This window comes from Buteo buteo, chromosome 24 (genome assembly GCF_964188355.1).
Source record: "Buteo buteo chromosome 24, bButBut1.hap1.1, whole genome shotgun sequence".
NCBI lineage: Eukaryota > Metazoa > Chordata > Aves > Accipitriformes > Accipitridae > Buteo > Buteo buteo.
This window is the reverse complement of record NC_134194.1, coordinates 9,707,804-9,730,681: the sequence shown is the minus strand read 5'-3', so window position 1 is coordinate 9,730,681 and position 22,878 is coordinate 9,707,804. Positions and strand designations below refer to the sequence as shown.

Here is a 22,878-nt window from a genome sequence, read left to right as displayed (position 1 = left end):
TCAGTGTTTGTTCTTTCTGCTGCCTCATATAGGCTTTCTATATTTTATTTATAAGGTTGGCTCATTGTGGAGCAGGTGGTAAGGTCATGCATGACTGTTTTTAGTGCTGTAGATTTAGACTGTGATTTTCAGTTTGGGTGGAGGCTGATGAGACTACAATGACTTGGAAAAGCTAAGGTTCTAGCTCCCACTGTAGACTTATTTTCTGGAAATTGCCATTGACATTCAGTGACAGGAATTCAGTGCACTTCCATCCTATAGGCAGCGGTAAGCAGAACCTTATTTTTTTTACCCCTCAAGTGAAGTATGTTGTCTTTCTCTCTCATTTTGCCTTCCTGTCTGTATGGTGTTTACTTCTTCAGTATGATTCAATTATAATATATGGAAACAATTCAGTTGTTTGTTTGCTAGAGAAGTTTTCATCTTTGTGTGATGACAAATATCTTCTTAGTGAATTGGCCCTGTTATTTTATACTTCCCATTAGGCTGGCATAGTTCCCTCAGTTTTACAGTAAATGGGGGATCTTTACATTTTGAATGGCTTTTATGAGTCTTTATAAAGCTATAATTGCTGAAAATGATACAATAATGCAGTTCTCAGTGTAGATGTGGAGAGATGGGAGGTTCTGGACAGGCTGAAACTCTTGTATACCGAGCTAGATGGCTGGCACTTTAGATCTGTGGCATCCTTTTAAATGGCTCTCTACCAAAATGTTGGTTTTGCCTTCACACTTGAAAGAGGTGTTCACAATTTTATCTTTATCTTTTAAAATATAATGCATACACAAATTTTAAGTTTAAGTTTAAAACTTAGTTCTAACACACATATCCTTAACTAGCACATTTATAGTTTCACCCATTAGAAAACAAAGGAGAAGTTTGAGCACAAATTATTTTTATTTTGACTTGAAATTTCAGAATGTGACCTTTCCAAGGTGAAGAAGGGAACTGGAGTCTGATGTTCAACATTTTGACTCTGCAGAAGAGTTTTTTTCTTGCAAGTAGCCATGAGAGTAGGAAGTTAGAAGGCAGAGCCAGGAGGTCAGACATAAGAGTCAAGGAAGTATGAATGACATCATCATCCCTAAGTACCCTTTCAGAAGATGAATGAGCTCTCTCTTGTATTACAATGCTAAAGAGCATTAGAAGGTGATATGATATCTAGACAACACATAAGATAAATGCCTCAGAGTATGCTAGAACAGCTTCCCCCCCACGCCCTCCACAAGTACATAAATCCTTTGGGGTGGTCTCAATAATACAATATGTGGCTGATGAGTATTATATATTGTGGTCAGCTTCGTCTTGACAAAATTCATTTAGATTTAACAAGTACCTTGAACATTATCTAATTTAGTTACTTAAGCCAAATAACTCAGTGTAATTCTAGATACCCTTTAGCTCACTAGACTCACAGCCCTTCTGGGACACAGAGGGGATTTTTTTCACTAGTTGCTGAATAAAAAGTAAGCAGATGTCAACAGAAGAAATATCCCATCTTTTTTAAAGCTGGCAGAAAATGTGTTTATCATGATAAAACTTGACACAAAATGTTTTTGTCATGTTAAAACTTGAAATGCAAGTTTTGTGATCTTAATTCCTTCCTTCTGAAGGAATGCATGCCACAAACAAAACATGCGGATTTGCTGCAATGTTGGTTTGAGGTACCTGCTGTCAGAAGTGGATTCAATCTGAATTTCAGTCTTTGTGCTTCAAAAGCACAGTCGTTCTGGTATGATTTATATAATCTTTCCTACAGTAATTTTGGAATATGCAAAGTTGCAGCAGACTTCACTACCCAGCCTTCTCTTCTGCTTATGTAAACATCCCTTAGTATTTTCAGGAGAAAAATTTGATTAAAATATTTAATTACATTCCTGTTTCAAAAATTAAAAAAGTAAAAATCCCTCAGTAGAAAATCAGGTTCAGTTTGGAAGAAAAATGGCCTCTGGATCTGTGGTGTGTTGCTGCATGGAGGGCAGAGTTCTGATGCATCATATTTAATCACTAAAGTAATCTTTCTTCTTTTCAATATTTGCTCAGTTGTTATTTTTATAGAAATAAAATGAAGCTCATTTGAAATAAAATGCAAGACAAGAAGACCCTCACTTTAGCTCTAACTAAATGCTGTAAAGTCCTTTATTTTAAACCGAAAGCTGTCAGACTTTTAGCATTAATAGAAGAGTGGATCTTTCTTGACAAATGCCCCCATAAATTAGATATTAGCTTTAGTCAAACTCTGTCTCTCTCAGGAAATATTTCCACTTGCATATTCAATTGGAAGGACCTTACATGATGCCCACTTACTGCTATGAAAATCTAGGCTTCTGAGATGAAGGCAAAGAAAAATTTCTGTGAACAAAGGAGTATCTGGAATAACAGACCTTGAGCTTATGCAGAGATTTCTTTTCATGGAACGTGAGTTTCACTCACTTTTTGATGTCTGTCTGCTGCTCTGTCCAGCTATCTATCTGTTTATCTATCACCATTGCAGTGGTAACATGCAGTATCAATTGGATTTTAAAAGACATAGATCTTTTATATTAGCTGTCCTTTTTTATAATACCTTTTACAAATTTAATCAATGCATTTTAATATACAATATAGTTTAAGTGCAATATACAATAAATATTCAAGTTTCATCTTAAACATGCTCTAGCCTTTAAATTGTTAAAACTGCAGTGCCCTTTCAATCTACTTACATAATGTCATAAAATATACATTTCAAGGTAAATGAAGTCAGCTACTTCAATTTAGTCCCTCAAACTGGTAGTAAATGAGAGGTTAACACTATGGTGCCAAACCCATTATTGAGTAAATTTAGCACCTTGGACAGCTCTGTAAAATCTTTATTGCTTTCCTGACCTGCTCGTCATGTTCTGTCTATGTGTTCAGTGGCTCTCAGCTCTGATTGAAAGGCAATATATTAGATCCCGAACACAAACATGCTCGGGGGCTGCTTCACTGTGAGCGTAATGACATGGAGGTGAGAACAATTTTCTGGTCACCGCAATCCAAGCACCTTGCAAGGTCTGTTGCTCTAACTTATAGAGGACTTTGGGGGCTCCTTTGTATGTGGAGTCATAACAGTAGCTTCTGTGGTAATTTAAGCAGAGCTGCAAAGGGTTTAAGGCGCAGTCAGAAAACAAGAAGTTAATGTCTTAAGCATGTCTGTCGTAGCATTTTACTGTGTATTTTTAAAGCTAGTTTGTGTCTATAGGAGCTACCGTCAGCTTTTCAATAGAAGATACCACTACTTGACACAGGAGTTTTTGTGTAACATCTACTTTGTATGATCTGAAAATGTCATAAACAAGAAATGCTTTTATTGTGTGAAAATATTGTTAGAGAACGTATGAAACTCAAATTTACAGTCTCTGAAAATGTTGAAAAAAATATAACCATTGACTAGCTAGGAAAATTGAATGCTACTTGTCTAGCATATTTCAATAAAACATCACGACAATTAGTTTTATTTATATGCAATTTGATATGGCATCAAAGAACTTCCGATATTTAAGAACTGGAATTTATTTGATATTAGGTAGAGTGGCTGTGAGATTCCATGTAATTACCTCATTTTTTAACATGGTCTTCAAACTCTTTTTAGATGCATTCTAAGGTTTTTAGCTCAGCATTACATAAATAACTATGATTAGTCAGGTAGAGCAGAAATGACTATTTAAACTTTCTTTTTTTTTTTTTTTTTTTAGTAATTTGGCATAATGACAGCTTAGGTTAACAGTATTCCAAAGCACTCTGTGGGCTCTGTATCACATTCTAATTTTCCATCAGTGAAATATATAGTGCAAACAATTTCTACTGAAGTGAAATAAATCCTAGTTTGCAAAGTCAAACACCTGTGCAGTAATTTTCCACCTAAAATCATGGATTGAAAAAGATAACATTTTCCAGTAACATCTCTGTTCTTCTCTAGTTTGTGCCTTCAGTATGAAGCAAAAAGGGCAACTCAGTGTTCTGATGATTCTGGTAAAGCAACAAGGATTGATCGTACCTCAATGTTGTTTGTAGTCTGTCCGTCCATGGTTATACGGCTAACTGTTGTGGTCAAGGTACACAAAAATAAACCCCAAACAATAACCACAACAGAAAGAAAAAAAGAAAAAAAAGAAACCAAACAAAAAACAGAAAAAGGCTGTAGCAACTTAACTCCTCAGAATCTGTTTCAAATGTAGTGATTTAAAAATCCATCAATTATATATTACATCTCAGTTCCTATATGGAAAATCATTTAAATGTGTGTTCTGAGAGAGGGGTGTGTGCAGCAGAAGGCAAACCTAAATGTTTACTGGGAGTACAAAAATCCTCCATCTCATTTTTGAATTTAGGACATTATATATGTCATAAGTAGTTACTGCAGTATGACAACTATTTTATCTTATATTATAGAGAATTTAAAATTGAAAAAAATGCTAATATGCATCTAAAAGCTTGTCATTTGAAGAGTTGTTCAAGGATTTTTGAAGAGGTTATGGTGACAGCAAAATGAACGCAATTATATCTCTATTTTCTGATCAGAGTCTACAGTATATGAAAATTGAGCGTTACTGTTTCTTTTTGGTATAAAATATGGCTATTGTGTAAAATATTTTAAGTTAAAAAGTTTAACTTTGTAGAAAACTGTAAAATCCTTAGAACTGGTACTATTTTTGTGAGCTACTTACAGAAATATACCGTGGTGAATAGCATTTTGTTAGTATATTCGAGCAATACTTAGGGGCTGGGAATCGCAAAAATATCTTGTTTTACTCAAAGGAGAGTCTTGACTGGTTTTGATCAGCCAATTGGGAATCTGCTAGATGCTTTGAAAGAATAAGAAAAAAAAATTATTCTAGGTTAATTCTGCAACGCATTTTTACATTTTCTATCAGGATAGTTCATAGAGATTTTTCCACACTGTAAAATGTAAGAACACAGGAAATGCTATCATTAATTGAATGCCAGTTTAAAATACTCTAAGAAATATTAAGTTAAAAAGAACATATAGGAAAATGGAGAAAAAAAAAATTGCCCCAAATGGAGAACTAAATCCCAGGCTGTTTTAAATTCTGCTGTCCATGCAGGGAATGTTTCCAGGAAACACTGCACCATACTGGGCCATTCTTTCATACAGCATGTGTTTTCCTCTTGTGCATCATTTTATGTACATGGATCCTACCCTGACCCACCATATCAGGATACAAACCAAAGAAGTTGAAAGGTTACATTACCAGTAGCATAGGACTGATTGGATATCTTTTGAATGTGGCCTGCTGGGTAAGGTCACAATTCCTGCAGTATGCAATTAAGAATAAAATAAACACATTGAAGGGATTCATAACATGCTATGAATGACATTGATTGCAGTAATCTTTTAAATGACCTCAGGATTGTATTCTGCAATAAACCAATGAGTGGTTTATAGTGCAGATGGTGGAGACAATTGAGTGATGTATTTTATTTTGCAGCACCAATGATTCTCACCTTTTGACTTGATTAAGCGTGTGTGTGAATAGGATGAACTAGTGATTTAACACCATTCAGTGGTTGCTGAGAGTTGTTACAATTAAGGTGTACCTGGTGGGAGCTAAAAAAAACCCCACAAAACACGGTGCAACTAATGGAAGAGTATAAAAGATTCTAATATTTGTTTTTCCCCACAAGGAGTTTATTGAACTCAGAGGAATGCATCTGTTTTTATATTGACAGGAAGTAATACTTAAGAGGGCTGCTGATTTAGTAGAAGCACTCTATGGTATGCCACATAATAACCAGGTAAATGCATTCTACTTCAGCAATTCTAAAACATGGCTATTTCTTAGATGTATAGATAGATCAGGGGCTAAAGGTATGTGATACTACAATGTGAGACAAGAATAAATATAGAGGGCAATGTCATACCTGGAGTGGGGTTTAGTTTGCTTGTTTTCTTTTGTAAAGGGTGTGAATTTAGTGCTTGTAAAAGCAACGTGTTATTAACCCTGGAGGCATTTGCCCACTTTCACCAGATACTATATAATATGGGCAATGGTATGCATTATGTCTTGCCACCAGTGATTTTTCAATCTTACCCTAAAGATAGCTTTTAAGGTAGAGTAAGTCTAGGCTCCAGCCCCATTCTCCCAGTTGGTCTTGTTATACAGAAGCGTGGCCGCTGGGACTGAAACTTCCAACTCTCTTACCACAGATGTCAGGATTTATCATGAAGGCAGCAGATCTTATAAGCATTAGCTATCAGTCAGCCAACTGGTTTAGAAAGACAAGCATCTAGTTTTTGCCTTTGGACAGGGAAATATTTCATTTTAGTATGTAAGAAAAGGTTTGTTAGAGCTGCATTGGTAACTCTTTTATTCCTTTTTCCCTTTCTTATCCTCTAGGAAATAATCCTGAAAAGAGCAGCAGACATCGCAGAAGCACTCTACAGTGTCCCCCGCAATCACAACCAGCTCCCCGCCCTTGCTAACACATCAGTCCATGCAGGAATGATGGGAGTGAATTCCTTTAGTGGTCAACTAGCTGTCAATGTTTCCGAAGCCTCACAAGCCACCAATCAGGGTCAGGAGAAGACTCGTCTTCCTCTCTCTATGAAACTTTTCTGATAAAAGTCAGGGAAACGTGCAGAGCCGTGGAAGAGTGCTAGGAGCACGCCTAGACAGACACCAGCCCACACACAAGCACAACCTTTGCATGACACAATAGTGTCATGGGATGGGCCTTGCTTTAGTGACTTTTGCCCCAATTTGGGAAAACCACTTCTGCATATAGCTAAATAGCTTTTCCTTCTGCTCAGGATAACACTTGTATTTGTGTTTAAATCCCACTAATTTTAAAAGGATTTCTATGGGCTTGAGCATGTACTTAATGTTAAGTACTGGCTTATATATTTTCCTAAGCAAGGATGATCTCTCAGTCTGGGGCCTATGTCGCATTTCTTCATAACACAAAAGCATCCCTTGGATATTTGTCTGTTTGGTTTGGTTTTGCAAGAGACATAATATTGGCACTGATTTTTTTCAGAGTTTGAGATTTCTCTAAATTTTGAAACCAGAAAAAAAAAGAAATATTTACAAAGACACTTTCAGAGCTTCTCTGATCTTTAAAATAAAGTGTTTTTCACTTTGTATAAAATCAATATTGTTTCAATTCCTACAGTTAAAAATGAAAAAAAAAAAGTGATGAACTTTTTTGTAAAAACCCTTTGCATTTTCCCCTCTCCTTGGCTCAGCTCCGTTTATTATCCAACTTAAAAATCCACTTTAATGAGAAAGTATTAGAATGCGGCTGTTTTCTAGAAGGGCAGACAAAATTATTTTGCATTACACTAAAAAAATAGTAATGATTTTTAGATTAAAATATTTTATCGATGTACTGTGTGGTAAGAAGAAAAGTTGGCATTTTTTTCTTCTCGGACTGAAGATGTGTTTTGTATTTCTGTGCTTCTAGAAACAAATCTTCTTATTGGATGTTTGGATATGAGTTTCCCCAAACGTCATTTCCAGAATTAGGTAGAGATTTAAATTTTAACTTGGTGCCAAATTTGATAGTCATTTTCTGCCAATGTAATGATCGCACCAGGGCAAAAAGACTAAGGATATCCCACTACTTTGAGAAATATAGCCTACATTTTCTGAAGTGTGCAGTGAGCATCTAATTTGAGATGCCTTAAATGAGAGTGACATCAGAAGAGAGTTAACAGAAATCAGATGCTTTTAACATACCTTAAGTCAGTATGTACTCCTCACTTTGAAAATGTAGGTCATGTTTATTCCATTTCCTACAAACAGCTCTGTTAGAGTGAGTGTTCCTGTAATACCCAATGGTAATCTTTGCTTGAGGGCATGGGTTGCCTGAGGAGCTGCGAAGGCTGTTGCATCCCTCCTCCCCCTTTGTGCTCCCATCAGTCATGACCTGGGCAGCGAGGGTTCACAATTTGGGTTACCTGGTGGTAGTGGTGGTCAGTCCTGGCCCTCCCCGAGCACACCATGCCTGGACTAGGTAGCCCAGAGTTACTGGCTTGTAGCTGTTTGTGTAAGAGACTGTTCTCAGGCTAACACCAATTTCTAAATGTATTCCCTCCCCACAAAAGGTTTTACTCGCAACTCAAGCAGCGTGTCACCTCATGGCTATGTGCCAAGCACCACCCCTCAGCAGACAAATTATAACTCTGTCACAACAAGCATGAATGGCTATGGGAATGCTGGAATGTCAAATTTAGGCGGTTCTCCAACCTTCCTGAATGGATCTGCTGCCAATTCTCCCTATGCCAGTGAGTATTATATGGCTTTTCTGTGTTTTGCACATTTTCATTAGAAGGAGATGGTGACTTTTCTGTGATACTCAATATCTCGTTTCTATTTTGAGCACTTGAAACAGAGCTTGGTGCTTTCTCTCCTCTCCAAGGCACTGACCTTTGGAGACATTAGTGTTGCCAGCAGTGCTCTTCTCTGTATTATTATTATTGTTGTTGTTGTTGTTGTTGTTGTTGTTGTTGTTGTTATTTATTTATTTAGGGAGTCTCATAAGAGCTTAAAAAGAATAATGCCTCTTGTGATTTGGGCTGATAGTTTCATAACTTACCTTGTACTCTGTAAATAAAAAACGCTGTCCTCAACATTGCTAGAAAGCAGGGAGGGCATAAGTGACAATGTCCGTTGGAGTGGATCAAAAGTCAGTTGTCAGTACACAACTTTTTGTTGCAGTGGGTATGAAATGAAGCTAAGGATATTTGCTGCAGGAAGAGTAGTTTTTTCCAGCTGTAAGATATGAAGGGCAGAAAAGTTTACTGTAATAAGGCTGACATTTCCATAAGCTGCATGATGATGTTTCCAAGACCTCTGAGCAAATAATATGTTCATAACCTTTATAGAAATTATGAATTACTATTGGGCCTAATCTTGATTGCTTATACTCCATTTGCTTTGTAAGTAGGTATTACATTGAATTCACTGAGAGCTTAGTATTAGTCAGTGAAATGTGACAATGGCTCTTAGAGTTTGTGTTTTAGTGTCCGTACAGTGAATGCCCCAAAGATGTAAGTCATACAAAGTGTAAAGAGCTTACGGTCTACAGTGCCAGCTGCGGAAATATTTATGTGTAGGACTAACTTTCTGCATTTTGATATTAAAGGTTTAGTAACCTGTTTAAATATAAATACATTTCTATTGGTAGAGGCCTATGAACCTCTTCTGCAGCCGCTCTCACAGCTCAGAGAGAAAATTAAATGAATAGGACCTGCCCAATTCTGCTGACATTACTCATGTGGCAAAAAAGGATTCCACTGACATCTGTAGAAAGCAGAATCAGGCCGGAAGGTCTTGTCATGTAAATAGGTTTATAGGCTGAGACCCTAGCATGGACAGGATAAACAGACTGCTGGACATACCAAGGTTTAAGCAGCAAATCTTAAGTTTAGTGGTGTAACAGCAGTAATCAATTATTTTGAATTGCATTGCCAGAGTTCAGAATTAAAAAAGGGATAGTAACCTTGATTTTAAAAATTACCTCCAAGGCTTCTTAGCTGCTGCAAATTTAGAAGAAAATATTTACCCACATTACTAGTACTTATAACCTGGGAATTGCTAACCAGTTATTATTTTTGTACTCTAATAATAATGTAACATGTAATGTTACAAAGTACCTTACTTATTAAGTTGAATTTACTGTCATAGAATCTGCGCACTCTGAATTCATAATATAACATGATTGATGAGACATTTCTTTTTGGAAGCAGATGCCAGTAATGCATTTAAAATACTCTAGCAGTGTATTATTTCATATTTATGAACGAAGTCCTCTTTAGAATAACACTTCACTTCCCAGCCCTGGATCTCTATTCTTGTTATATTTTGGGAGGTTTTCTTGGTAGTTCTGTCATTCTGCTAATGCCTAATCCATTGAATCAGAAAATGCTTCAATCATGACCTGAAAATTAAAAGGTGGCATTCTTAATTAAATCAATAAACTAATTGCTGTATAGTAGCAATTCAATTTAGGTGCTTTGATTGCTCTCCCTTAGCAAGTACTTCCAGACATAGAGTGACTTCAGACTAAGATTGTATCTGTCAGACTGTGAAACTTTGAACAGTTAATTTCCATTAATTGATTTCCTCAGTGTTAACAAATATGATATCAGATTCTCAAATAAGAACTTAAATAGGGTGATTTTTATCTACATAAATGCAAATAAAATAATAATTCAAAGCCCAGATGATAGGAATTTTACTCTATAATATGTAATTATTCATAGCCCCCTCATGTATATAAGCAGTTTCTAAACAAGACGAAGAATGAAAGTATAGGATCTTACTATTGGTCCTTCCCCTTTTTTTTTGTTGGATAAGAGAGGAAACTGGCAATGCTGTCTGAATATAGAATTAGTTGGCTTTGTGTTCATGAAAACAAATTCACTTAAAACCTCAGTGATAAATACATGAACCAAAGATATTTATCCCACTATATAGTAAAATAACAGTTTAAGGATATATGTGTTTAAAACCTGAACCTCCTGTATAGCAGGTTTGCATTTTGGACAATCAGCTTAGTCCCTAAAAAAAGGAAGCCTTATGTCTACACTTATTTAGAAAAACTGAAGACTCTCATTTTCTTCAGTCTTGTAGTTGAAGCCAGATCTTCATTTCATGTGTAGCAGAATGGCTTGGTCGCTTAGCTATTCCAGCTGAGACTCCAGTCGATGGCTCTGAATGAGAATGTTGTATTGACTGTATTCAGATGGTGGTCATAGATCCTCTGGGAGAATTATTTGTCTTGACCATTATAAAACAGATTTTCATTTTCAAAATTCTCTATCTCGGGTGAGATATGAAATACCAGCTCCATTCCTGTGCATAAATAAAATGGTCATGTGAGAAATATGACTGTTTTTCATGTCACTGAGAATTCCTGGGAAGTCCCAACAGTAAAGACTTTCCCAAAGCTGATGGATACAGGGAAGCTGGAGACTGACTTGGTACTAGTAGTTATGACATGGAAAGCATCTCAGGCCATTGTGAGAAAGGTTTCGTGGTTTCTTCCAATGGGAGATAAAAGAAAAGCATGATTTCTGTCAGTTATCCACTCATTTTTTGTACGACAGATACCGAAAACACTAGTGCCAGGAGACCAAAGGAGTAAAAACCTGTCAGACCAGCCATCTCACTGGTTGCTTCATGCTGGACAGCCTCCATGTATATATATATGTGTGTATAGAGGTATATATACACACGCACACACATATATATATGTCATGGTTTCAGACCAACCAGCAACTAGGCACCACGCAACTGCTCACTCACTCTCCCCCTCCCAGTGTGATGGGGAGGAGAATTGGAAAAAAAAAGTAAAACTTGTGGGTTGAGATAAGAACGATTTAATAACTAAAATAAAATGTAATACTAACACTAATAATAATAATAAAATATTATAATAACAATAATTGTAATGAAAAGGAGTAACATAAAATTTTTTTAAAAAGAGATAAAACCCAAGAAAAGACAAGTGATGCACAATGTAATTGCTCACTACCCGCTGACCGATGCCCAAGCAGTGATCCATCCATCTTGGTCAACTCCCCCCAGTTTATATACTGAGCATGTCATTCTATGGTATGGAATACCCCTTTGGCTAGTTCGGGTCAGCTGTCCTGGCCATGCTCCCTCCCAGCTTCTTGTGCACTTGCTTGCTGGCAGAGCATGGGAAACTGAAAAATCCTTAACTTAGGATAAGCGCTACTTAGCGACAACTAAAACATCAGTGTGTTATCAACATTATTCTCACACTAAATCCACAACACACTGTACCAGCCACTAAGAAGAAAATTAACTCTATCCCAGGACAATATATATTCACAGCTTTCAGAATAAGTCCTTTTAAACCCTAGTTCTTGCAGGGTTTGAGAGAGGAAAGAAACCCAACCATTTTTGCTGACTTTTGACAAGCAGGCTGACTGGATCACCACTAGGACCTCTCTACCTTCTGCAAGTTTGCTTGAAACCCCATAGGTCTTTCTGGAGCCATTTTGCTACAAGGAAAGCACGGCCCAAAATGCTGGTTTTGGAAACCAGTTAAAAACTCAAACTTTTCCAAGTTAAAAATTCCAGATCTGGATTTGTACTTTAACCACTCTCCTTGCCCCTCAGTTTTGTAAGCCCTGAGTTACCTACACAGTCTGGATTCCCTCTTACCCACCTACACAAAAACATTACACATTCGGACCGGGGCAGTGGCTAATGCCAATCGCTAGAAAAGTTTGAAAAAGGATGGCAGGACAAAGTTGTTGTAAGAGTAAAGAGTTGCATTGACAGAGAATTAAGGGTGTGTTTAAGAGCTCCTAGAATTACTGCTCCTGAACACTGCAAAGCAAACAAAACAAGTGGGTTTCCTGTAGTGACTGATCATGCTCTGCGAACAAACAGAAATCTAACTGCAGTAAAGGCCTTGGCCATTTGAAATTAGACCCAGTGCATCCAAGAAGCAGAATTCTCTTGTTTCTGCAGCCTGCTGGTTACTAATACTAAGGAATGCCTTTTGGGGGGTCTTTTTTTTTCTCTAGTTGTGCCATCAAGTCCGACAATGGCCTCCTCCACTAGCCTCCCCTCAAACTGTAGCAGTTCCTCTGGGATTTTCTCCTTCTCACCAGCCAACATGGTCTCAGCGGTGAAACAGAAGAGTGCTTTTGCGCCTGTTGTGAGACCGCAAACTTCTCCTCCTCCCACCTGCACCAGCACCAATGGCAATAGCCTGCAAGGTAGGTGAAACCAAGTCTGGAGCGTAGATGGCTGCTCTCAAACCCGTGAGCTCCTAGAGCCTTGCAAGGCTCTAAGCGACACTGAGTTGTCAAAGGGGATAGAAGACGATGGGGGATCCCTGGTGGTCTCTGTCCTAAAGTTTCCTCCCGTAAAGAGTAACTGGACTCCACCACCAGCCCACCTAGTACCATGCAGGTGTTTGGCAACCACACTATCTCTGACTCGACTAATACTGCTGAATTGAGAGGCTATGTCTTTTAAAGCACAGACCTACTGTTATGATAAAAACGAGTAATATTTCAGCTTACTAATACCATCCTTTTTCTTTCTTTCCTCTCTTATTCCCTGTTGTCGTCCTTTATCAGACCAGTCTTTTGTGGACTCTAGCAAGTACTCCACTGCAGGGTCTCTCCAGGGGCTGGCCTTCTCCTGAAGTACGTCACTCAATCTTCCCTTCCTTTTTTCCTTTGTCATAGTACACTTGTGCAGAAATCCTACTGAGAGCAAATAGACCGTTACAGAGCTTGGCACAAACCTTTGCTGTTCATAAATAGAAGACACATTACAAACTAACAGCAGCATTTTCCCGTTTAACTCGTACCAGAGCAAACATTAGTTTCCACTGATTAATGTATGTCTGTGCCAATTGATTCCATAAATGGCGCAGGGCCTTTTTGAAAGCCTCTTCAACTCTTGGTATCAAGTGGCTGCTCCTTTTCTGCATCCCTTCCCCTCTCATTACAAAGTATTCCAGCATCAGCACCTAAATACGTTTTGAAACGTTGATGCTAAGCCGAGGGAGTGACAGACAAAAGCTTGTCAGACTGAGGATGCCGCAAAGACCAGCACTGCCTATTTCATTGTTTGGTTGGGCCTGTTTTACAACACTGTGCCTAAACCTTCCTGTGTAATTACCTCCCTATGCATTGGAGTGCTGAGAGAGACATTTTCATGCTCGCTTAGACCGAGGAGTTTCTATAAGCAGATGCAGCCAGCTGCCTCCAACTCTGCCAGAGGTGGGAAAGATTTTGCAGCATGCATTGTGCTTCCCCCAGACCTGAGGTCTGTTTTCCTTTCCACGTGCCTGTGCAAATTATCCAAAGAGCATTGAGCAGGGAATAAAATCCGTCATTTTTAAAGCCGTGTTCAGAAGGAGCTGCGCAGAGCGGGGGGAGGATAGTTCCACAGACTCCACATGTCACTCTACAGCCTCTAGGAAGAGAAACACCAGGCTTGCGGGCATAACGCTGATAGCACCATTAAGAGCCAAAAAAATCTATATGCAGGCAGAGTGGAAGGAATTCATTCATAAAAGCTGGGATCTATTGTGACTGAAGGAAAGCATTGTCCTCAGTGCGTTTTACACTGGTGAATAGGAAGGAGGAATCCTTGCAGATATACACACACACACAGAAGTTGTGAAAATACTAGGAACGCATTTCCTACGTTGGGTACCTTTGGTCAGGACTTTGTTATAAATACATACTGCATCAGGAATAAAACACAACAAAATTTTCAGATGATCTGAGGTGTTTAGGAGATTAATTTTTGCGCATTTTTAAAAATTTGGCACTGCTAACATGCTACAAATTTTAAAGGCAACAGATAAAAATGTTTCACCTCTGAATTAAAAAAATAGGAAAGGATCCAAGAGTTGACTGCTAGAAGCTTTTGCACATGGTAATGGTTTTTTTTCTTCTCTTCACCTTGTCCCGACTTGCTGTTCTGGGTAGTGAGAAAAAGCGAGTAACAGAAGGGAGCTTTTTCAAGCACTGTTTTTCCTTTCACAAGACATGGAATTCTCTGATTCCACACACTTGGTTATGAAAAGCAATTATGGAATGAGCTGAGAGCACCGGACATAACTGGGGCTTGCTGATTGCCTCCTCATTATGTCACATCCACATCTGTAATGCCCAGAAACCACACAGATCTGAGTGTTTCCCCTAATTTTTATTTAGCAATTCTGTTTTCCTAATAGGAATGAGACACCAAAAGATGGTTCATTTCTAGGTCATCACTGAACTTCTTGGTGAGTTAAAGACACAGAGCCCTTAGTCCCATGCCTTCTGACACCACCTGAGGCTTGTAATAATCACTCAGAAATGCACTGCCTGTTGTGCCTTATTGCTTAAATAAACAACCATGTGTAAGGAGGCTGTCTTATCTCTCCTGGGCTTCTGGATACATCAGAAAGCAATCAAGCTTTCCTTATGTAGCTCAGATATCAGCAGAACTCACTAAAACAACAGCTAGTCTTATCTGTTGTTCTCTTTGCCATGCAATTTTGTAAAACTCAAAATACATTATTTCTGTAATTCGCTAGCAGCAAATACAAATTAGTATATGATAGAAGAAATAATGCCCATTGGTGGGAGTTTTCCTACTCTTTGCCCTCCCTTTTTGGAGGTGGTGTGATCTCATAGCTACACCGTTTCCCACTGATATCTCTGTTTTCAGGATCAATAACACGCTACAGCTGAGAGAATTTGCATGACTAGATGTAGCACTTACAGAATAAAAGTACAGCGATATAAATGAAGACTTGGAAAGAATGGAAATATCAAAGCTTTTAAGCAGAAAAGATATCATTTGCCATTTGCCTTGCAATTTAATTCAGAATTTCAGAGCTCTTCAAAAACAATAATGCTTTGGAAAAATGAGCTAAGATCTGCATCTGTACCATTTGTTTCCAATGGCAAAATGTTCATGGCTGATATGTAACTACAGGGTAATGTCTAAGCCATGAAGGGAGGAGTTGCAATTATGTCACCTTTGTTTGGGCTCTTACCCAGGGTAGACAGCTGGGCTGTCCCGAGAGAGATGATTCTTGACCACTTTGTGGTGAAATTGATGTGGTTCTGATGAACATTTTAGCTTGAAAATTTTTTGTTGGCATAATATTTTGACATTTTCTGAGGTATAGGTAATTTTTCTGAAGCAAAACAACATCTTGTTTTAAAGTTTCACTAAATTTAGAAAGGGCTGAAAAGGACAAAAAAGGTTGAAGTACTATGCACAGAGGATTAATTATCCATCTGACGCGGCTCACTTGCACTCATCACATATAGGAAGACTACCCATTCCCATCTGCTCAACTCCTTCCTTATGTGAGCAGTAAAGGAGGGAGCACTGTTGTCAATATTGCTCTTCTCTGTGCTGTAATGTATGGCACTGACGTCCAAGCACTGCGGTCCCACCCCTATATTCTGCTAAACAGCTGCCATCCAGAAATCTCCAAGTTTAATAGGGATAAAAATTGTTATCCTCAGGTAAGAAACAGAAACAAATCAAATTGCTTGATGTAATACAATGAGCTAGAAGGAGAACTGGGTCAAAACCTGTGTCTCAGATCCATGCCCACGTGAGTCTTTCATATATTCAGATAGGGAAAATCACACTTTCACCCTTAGTTGCAGGTGGCTGCCTTGTAGGGCTGCCACAGCAGAATTACAGTCTGGTTGACTGTATCCATCACTGTCAATGCCTATTTTATTGACGCCATAGAGGTCTGTGGTTCAGGGTCTGTACCCTGGCCCATATATAAGGATCCCAAGAGCAGAGCAGGGAGAAACCGCAACAGTGAGAGCATTGCTTGGCTTCGGTTTGCTTCATTTTCAGTCACATGTACGAAGGGGACAGCCCAATTGTGAGAATTCAGAACTCATTTGAGACACTGCTGAAATAAAACCCTTTGAGAATTTTTTTAAACAAAGCTGCTGTTGTTTCACCCAGTGTTGATTAAATCAGGAAGGATTCCAAAAAAAAGGCAATATCAAATTCATCCTATGATTTGAGATGAAGGAGACAGCATAGCTATGGAGATAATATGAAAGTGCATCCTCAGATTATCTCCATGGTGGAGCCAAAAAGGCCCATGAGATGAAATAGCTCAGCAAGGAACGTCTAAGACACAGTGGTGTCCTCTATGCTACTCACTTGAGTGTCTTCCTGTAGGGCTTAAAGCAACTTAACTCACCTCTCTATCCCTTTTATCCTCATTCTCAGCTCCTTGAAGAGCCCTTATGTGGAGCGGAAACAATCAGTTCGGTGATTCCACATAAAACCATTGCTGAATGATAAATTCCAAGAATTGAAATGCTGCTGTATAGTTGCAACATGTCACCTCTGAGGATGGTCTGTTGCAAACATGTGGATGTGTTTTGCATTCTCGCCTTCTCCTCTCATTTTATTTCATTTAATCAGTGCAGTTTACTCGAGCTGTTCTCCCCTTGCTGATTAGACTTGTAATTCTTGCACATATGGTGGTGTTTGTGGAGAAAACATTTCCCTCCTCTCCCCCTCCAACCCCAAATCTGTGAGTCTTTTACTTTGGCTCTGTTCTTATCAAATAATTGCAGCTGTAATTAAAGCACAATGAATCAGCACCAGTCACAGGGTTGAGTTCTTCCTTAAGAAATTACATGTCCAGATGTCTGAGATGGCAGGCAGTTCTAGCATTTAAATAATGTGCCCATGAAGTGCCGCCAACCTGAAGGCAAATCTGTTTTCTACCTTTTGGCAAATAACCGTACAACTGGTATTTTAAAGATGCATTGTTGTTACAGTTTTCATCATAAACTTACATGACTACCTCCTGTAATGATGTGCTTGCTCACAGTATATCACTTGGACACTTGGTATGTCTGATCTGCATAGAGTCCCCGGTAAATAGAGGGAGACCAAGCTGGAGGTCAAGCTAGGTGGAAGTCTGTACCTGTTGACTTTTAATGGATGTCTGCTCTTTAAAAGAAGTGGTGGTTTCATAGAAAATGAGCTTAGGAAGTGTAATAAAGAAATACTGATGTTTGAACTTAGCCAACAAAAGAGAAGACGTTCTAAATGAACGTTAATATGCAACTCACTTGATGTAGCGGGTGATGTCTGCCATAAGTGTAGTAAAACCATGAGATGCCGATCTGCTAAACCACCAGTTAAGGACATATTTCAATTTGAAAATTGGATTTGAGAGTTTAAGTCCTTTTCCGAGCACCTGGAAATACATACATAAGAAGTCCCAGGGTTGAACACTGAACTCGTAAGAGAAAACTGGCAGAGGAGAACGAACCACTGTTAGTGTGCCTGATGCAATGAACACCCGACCAGGTCGGTAGTGTTGGTGCCCTGTGGGACTCCAGCCATTTTCCCACACGTGGAGCAAGTATCTGCTTTGCTTTTAAAAGAGTAATAGAATGTGTGGCAATGGCTGGGTCAAGTTTAAGCCTCCTGAGCATTTTGAAATTTTGAAACTAAAATCAGAAAATTAAGTTGGGGTTCGATTCTGATACCAGGGGAAGTGCACTTTTTCTGCAAGGAAATGACTATTTTCAGCATCACTTGCACTTTCTGATCAGAATGAGGTTTCCCGTGATTACTGTGTGCATAGTTGTCTCTACTGGATGATACATATCAATTTAATTCACAGTACAGCTGAGTACATTGCTAGTAAATGTTTAAAAGCTCTGAGGATTTTAAAAGTTGCTTGATAATGCACAAAAGTAACTCCCCCCCCCCTTTCTCTCTCCCCCCTCCCCTTTCCTCCTGACAGCTATATCTGGCATGATTGTTCCCCCCATGTGAAAGAATTGCCTTGAAGAATTTTATTAATGAAGAGGTTGAATTCTGCTTCAGAGAGAATCTGATACAAGTCCCAGAGTGGAACTTTTTACTCAGGCCTTTTTAAAAATAAAAAAGAAATAAAGAAGAATCTTACAATAACTGCGGATTTTTAAACAAAACAAAAATCACCATCCTTGCAAATACTGAAATTAACAATCTACAATTGCAAGGTGTTGATTCAAGTTGTCCATCCCAAATACCTGGGAGATATATTTATTGTATGTTGATAAAAAAATCCACTTTTTTTTTTTTTTTGCGGGGGTGGGGGCTTGCTTTTATTTCCTTCTTTTTTTTGTGTTTTTTTAAGGCTTGATTTAACTCAACACCATTTGTCTTTTATAAATCATACAATTACACAAGGGACACTAGAGATGAAACTCCACATTTTTAATTTATGATTTTTTTTAAAGCTGTGTAAAGAAAAATGAAGTGGTGTCATTTACATACAAGTCTGTATGGGACAGAATAGAAGTGCCAGTTAGTTTCTCATAGAAGAATTATGGCCATTTAATGAAGGGTCGGCTCATATAGGTTGCTTATCCTGTGGTGACTTGCTAATATGATGCATTTTTAATGTTCTAATTAAATAGATATCACTCCCTAGAAAGCTGGTATTTTTGGATGATGAGGGCGGGATGAGGGGTGGGATTAATAACCTCTGTCTTTAATATCAGGCTAAATAATTGTGTAAATAATGCAACAAGAAAATTTGGTGAAAGGGAAGGTAAAGATGCAAATGGCAAACACATTTCCTCTTGAACTGAAAATCCAGTGCCTCTAGATGTAATGCTCAAACTACAGAAGTAGATGAGCGTGGCTCTCTCTTTAGCTTATTATATATCAGACTCTTTCCAAACGAGTGGCCTTCCTGAAGTTTAGTGTCACCTGGGCCGTGCGTAAAACGCCATTTGGGTTTTGCACAGCCCTCTCGTGACGCGGACTGCGGCCGTCAGGCGTGGGGTGTTTTCAGCGCAGCCCCTCGCCCCTTGACCTGTTCGTTTTTCGGGGGCAGAACGTGAACAGACTCGTCTGCGGTTCTGCATCCTCACAATCTAAAAGCACACGTTTTCATCAGCCTCCCACCAGGATTGTTCCTGTATCGGTCGACCCTCTCAGTTTGTATCATAATATATTAAGCAACAGGTAACTGCTTTTGAATAGTAAATGGAAACATGAGTTTGGGGGGCGGGGGGTGGGGCTGTTAGGAAGGTTTCAAATCAAAACCATAGCTTCTGTTTTACAAAAATTTTGCTATCATTATCTGGGAAGTGTTCTTAAAAACTATTAGTCAAAGAGGCAGCAAAGCTCTGAAGATGCATTACCTGATATTTTTTCTTTGCTGTTGTGTTTTGTATGTAGTTATAAATACTGTAGATTTTTTGTGATTTTTTGCCAAAGTTGTTGTTCTATTTATACATTTTAATGTCTTAAGACAGTTTTTCAATATCACAAAAAAAGAATTTTACTGCATATTTTGCAAAAAGAGCTCACTACCTTTAGCTTGCACATACTTGCAAAATTAATTAAAGAAAAAAAAAGCTTTTTGTTTCTGTTTTTTGTTTGTTTGTTTTAAAGGGGATTTTGTAAAATATCCATATAAATAATGTATTTATCTTTGGAATTTGTACATTGCTTTTTTTCCCCTACCAAGTTTATTTTATTGTGTATGTTTGCTATGTGAAAAGTGCTGATTTGTTTGGTCATTCACCGTTGTATTAGCTGTTTAAATGTGATTTTAAAACATTTCATTTATAGTTTTTTTTTAGAATTGTTTAAAACCATGCTTCCATTTTTTTTAATTTCCACCCAAAAGCCATTGTCTATTTTTGTATTATTTGTAAGTTAAGAAGTTTTTTCCAATATATGGCAAAAAGTAGCATATTATTCTTGTAGCATTTAGTTATGTAGATTTTAAAAAAAATGTATCCTTTGCTTTTGAGGCTTAACAAAAACTAATGCTGTTTTACTCTATTAATATGCATGGGATTTCTCCTCTTTGGAGTGACGCATTTTTGTGCATTAAATATGGGGAGAAACTTCATAGAACTCAATGAAAATACTTTCTTTCTTAAGTCTGCTTGTATATTTCTCTGTCTTTCACATAAATATAAACCAGCAGATTGGATGCCTTAACAATGCAAATCATATTCATTTCACTTGTACATTGTACTGTGCACCAGAACTGTCAATCATCACTAACATTCTAAGAAAAAAAAAAAGGAATTGAAAAGCACAAAAGAACTGTTTTGTTACCTTAAAACAATATAACTTTTTTCTAGTCGAGCAAGAAATCATTTACAACGATGCTGCAACTGTGCATGCTTCCTGTATGAATTTTGCAATGGTTTTCACTAGAATGTCACAGTGTGATCTTTGGGGGGAAGGGAAGAAAACAGGATTTTTTTTTTTTTCATGGTGAGAAAATAAAAGAAGAGAAAACTGGAAAATGTGAGAGACATCAATTTATTGCTTCTCTGTATTCCAAGCGATTATTCTAATTCACATAGTAAGCAACAGCACGACAATATAATCAAATTTAAAGCCATATTTTGTCCAGTGACACCATCAATTACTCTTGTAGAGCTCCACTCAAAGTCATAGCGATTTTGACACCAGTGTTAGCCATCGATGTCTGTAGTCTTCTACGCCAGTGTCCAAAGATCCTTTGACAATGTGCACAATTTTGTTTTGTTGCAGCTATGTATAGTGATCTGATGAATGGCAATTTATAAAAATCTCCCCCGCACCACCCTTATCTTTTACAAAGTAAAAGATGCAGCTGTTTACAGAATATGGCTTTAAGTGGAAACATTCAGATTTCAGTTTTAACAAGGTGAAGCTTCACAATGACTGGATTGCATAAAGTATGCCTATTTCCTCACAGTTGTACTAGGATGCAGCTAAAATGAAGTCATCTCTGAAACTACTAACCTTTCACCTTCTTATCTAAATCTTTTTGAATAGACACACACACTGTACAGTTCTATTGTTAGAGAAACTAACTACTGTAGAGATTGTTATAATTTTTTTGCAGAAATTCAAGCTGTAAAAACTTTTCAACTTTCACAATATTTAATTAAAGTTACTTCCTGTCTGTGAATACAGCTCCTAGTTGTGTGTTTATTTTTCTGCTTCTGCTAGCTAGTAGATGAGAAAAAATAAAATATAGAAGCCAGAGGCTACCGAATTGTCTTTTGGAAATTAAAGGAGAAGCAGAAATGTATGGAATTATACAGTGAAACATGGCAAATGCTGGTGCACTGAAACTCCTCTTACTCTGTCACTAATGGATTTCAAAGGATCCTCACCCATAATGCTGAATGTTCATCCTGTTATCATTATTCTCATTATTTCCATTGTTTTAGTCTATTGATTGCCTGAAAGGCCAACGTATTTTTCTAGCGGATTGAGGGAGCATATCCAGCTTTACGTACCCAGTTGCAAAGAGCTGTCTCTCTAAACACGGTGATCATAAAGTGCAAGACAAAGGCATATTGGATCCAGTGCTAGAGACCCAGGGAGATTTAAGTTTTCGTCTTGGTATATTTAAATTAATGGCAACACTTACAGAACCAGGTAGGTCTTAAGTGATCTGCTCAAGGCCAGCTCCAAGAACTGCATCAAAGTGTGCTGAGCTGTAACTAGCTCCTTGACTTGACCACAAAGGAGGCTCCTATAAAGTGTTTCCATTCTGCTACCCTTTGTAAATGACAAAACCATCAGCTACTAAATTGGTTCTAGGCATTTTCATTTCATTCTGTACTCCTCTGGCAGGAGAGGACCATAAGGAGCTTTACCTCTGGCATGTGGAAGGTTGGCATAATGGCACTTAACTGGGCATGAAGAGTGGCTGTCATACAGAAGACCTGTATGGGGACAATCAAAACCCTTTAAACAGCACACATAATGCAAGGCTCCAAGCGTTTCCAAGGTAGGAATAGGGATGTTGGGGTTGCAGTTTAAATTAAATTAAAATTTACCTTAAAAATTAAATTTACTAAAAACATAAGCAGCTGGAAGTAGGTTCTTGCAATGCAAAGTGTTGGATATCTCTTAAATGTTAGCAGATCCACTCCAGTAGTTGTTAGAGAAAAGAGAGCTGTTGGCAGAGTCAGACCCCAAATGTGTTTATTCTGTCAGCACAAGATATCTGTTTCTTCTGTCTGAGATAATTCTCCTGGTTCTCTTTCAAATGGTGTGAATATTGGCAGCTCTCACTGCAGCTGAGGGCTCTATGAGTGCCCAGCTCACTAGAAAAATGTTGGATTACATGTAGCTGAAAAGCAGTCTTACAGATTACATTCAGGATGTAATATTAGGCAACCTGTTCCAGGTGCAGCAGATCCAGAGCTCTGCTTCAGCCTTTTGGATCCAATGAGAATGCTTTTGTCTGAAATTTCATTTCAGGCATATTTTAAAAAAAAGGGGGGGGGGGCATTTGAGGGGCATAAGATAGCATGAACCATCAGGCTTCTAGTTCAGACGGATGCTGAAGAAGAATCTGCTAGTCAGCCCC

General features: G+C 38.1%; 1 protein-coding gene across 8 annotated transcripts in view; it reads left to right on the top strand.

The window, feature by feature from the left end:
- The window catches only part of EBF1 (EBF transcription factor 1), a 284,251-nt gene extending 262,785 nt beyond the window's left edge, over positions 1 to 21,466 (top strand). For 4 of the 8 annotated variants that reach the window (XM_075056932.1, XM_075056931.1, XM_075056930.1 and 1 more), the window contains exons 12-16: positions 5,710 to 5,775; positions 6,378 to 6,555; positions 8,087 to 8,266; positions 12,548 to 12,742; positions 18,292 to 21,466. In XM_075056932.1, the coding sequence (XP_074913033.1) occupies positions 5,710 to 5,775; positions 6,378 to 6,555; positions 8,087 to 8,266; positions 12,548 to 12,742; positions 18,292 to 18,323 (651 nt within the window). In that variant the 3' untranslated portion in view covers positions 18,324 to 21,466. The other 4 variants (XM_075056936.1, XM_075056935.1, XM_075056934.1 and 1 more) reach the window with 1 other exon arrangement.
- Positions 21,467 to 22,878: the final 1,412 nt, after the last annotated feature.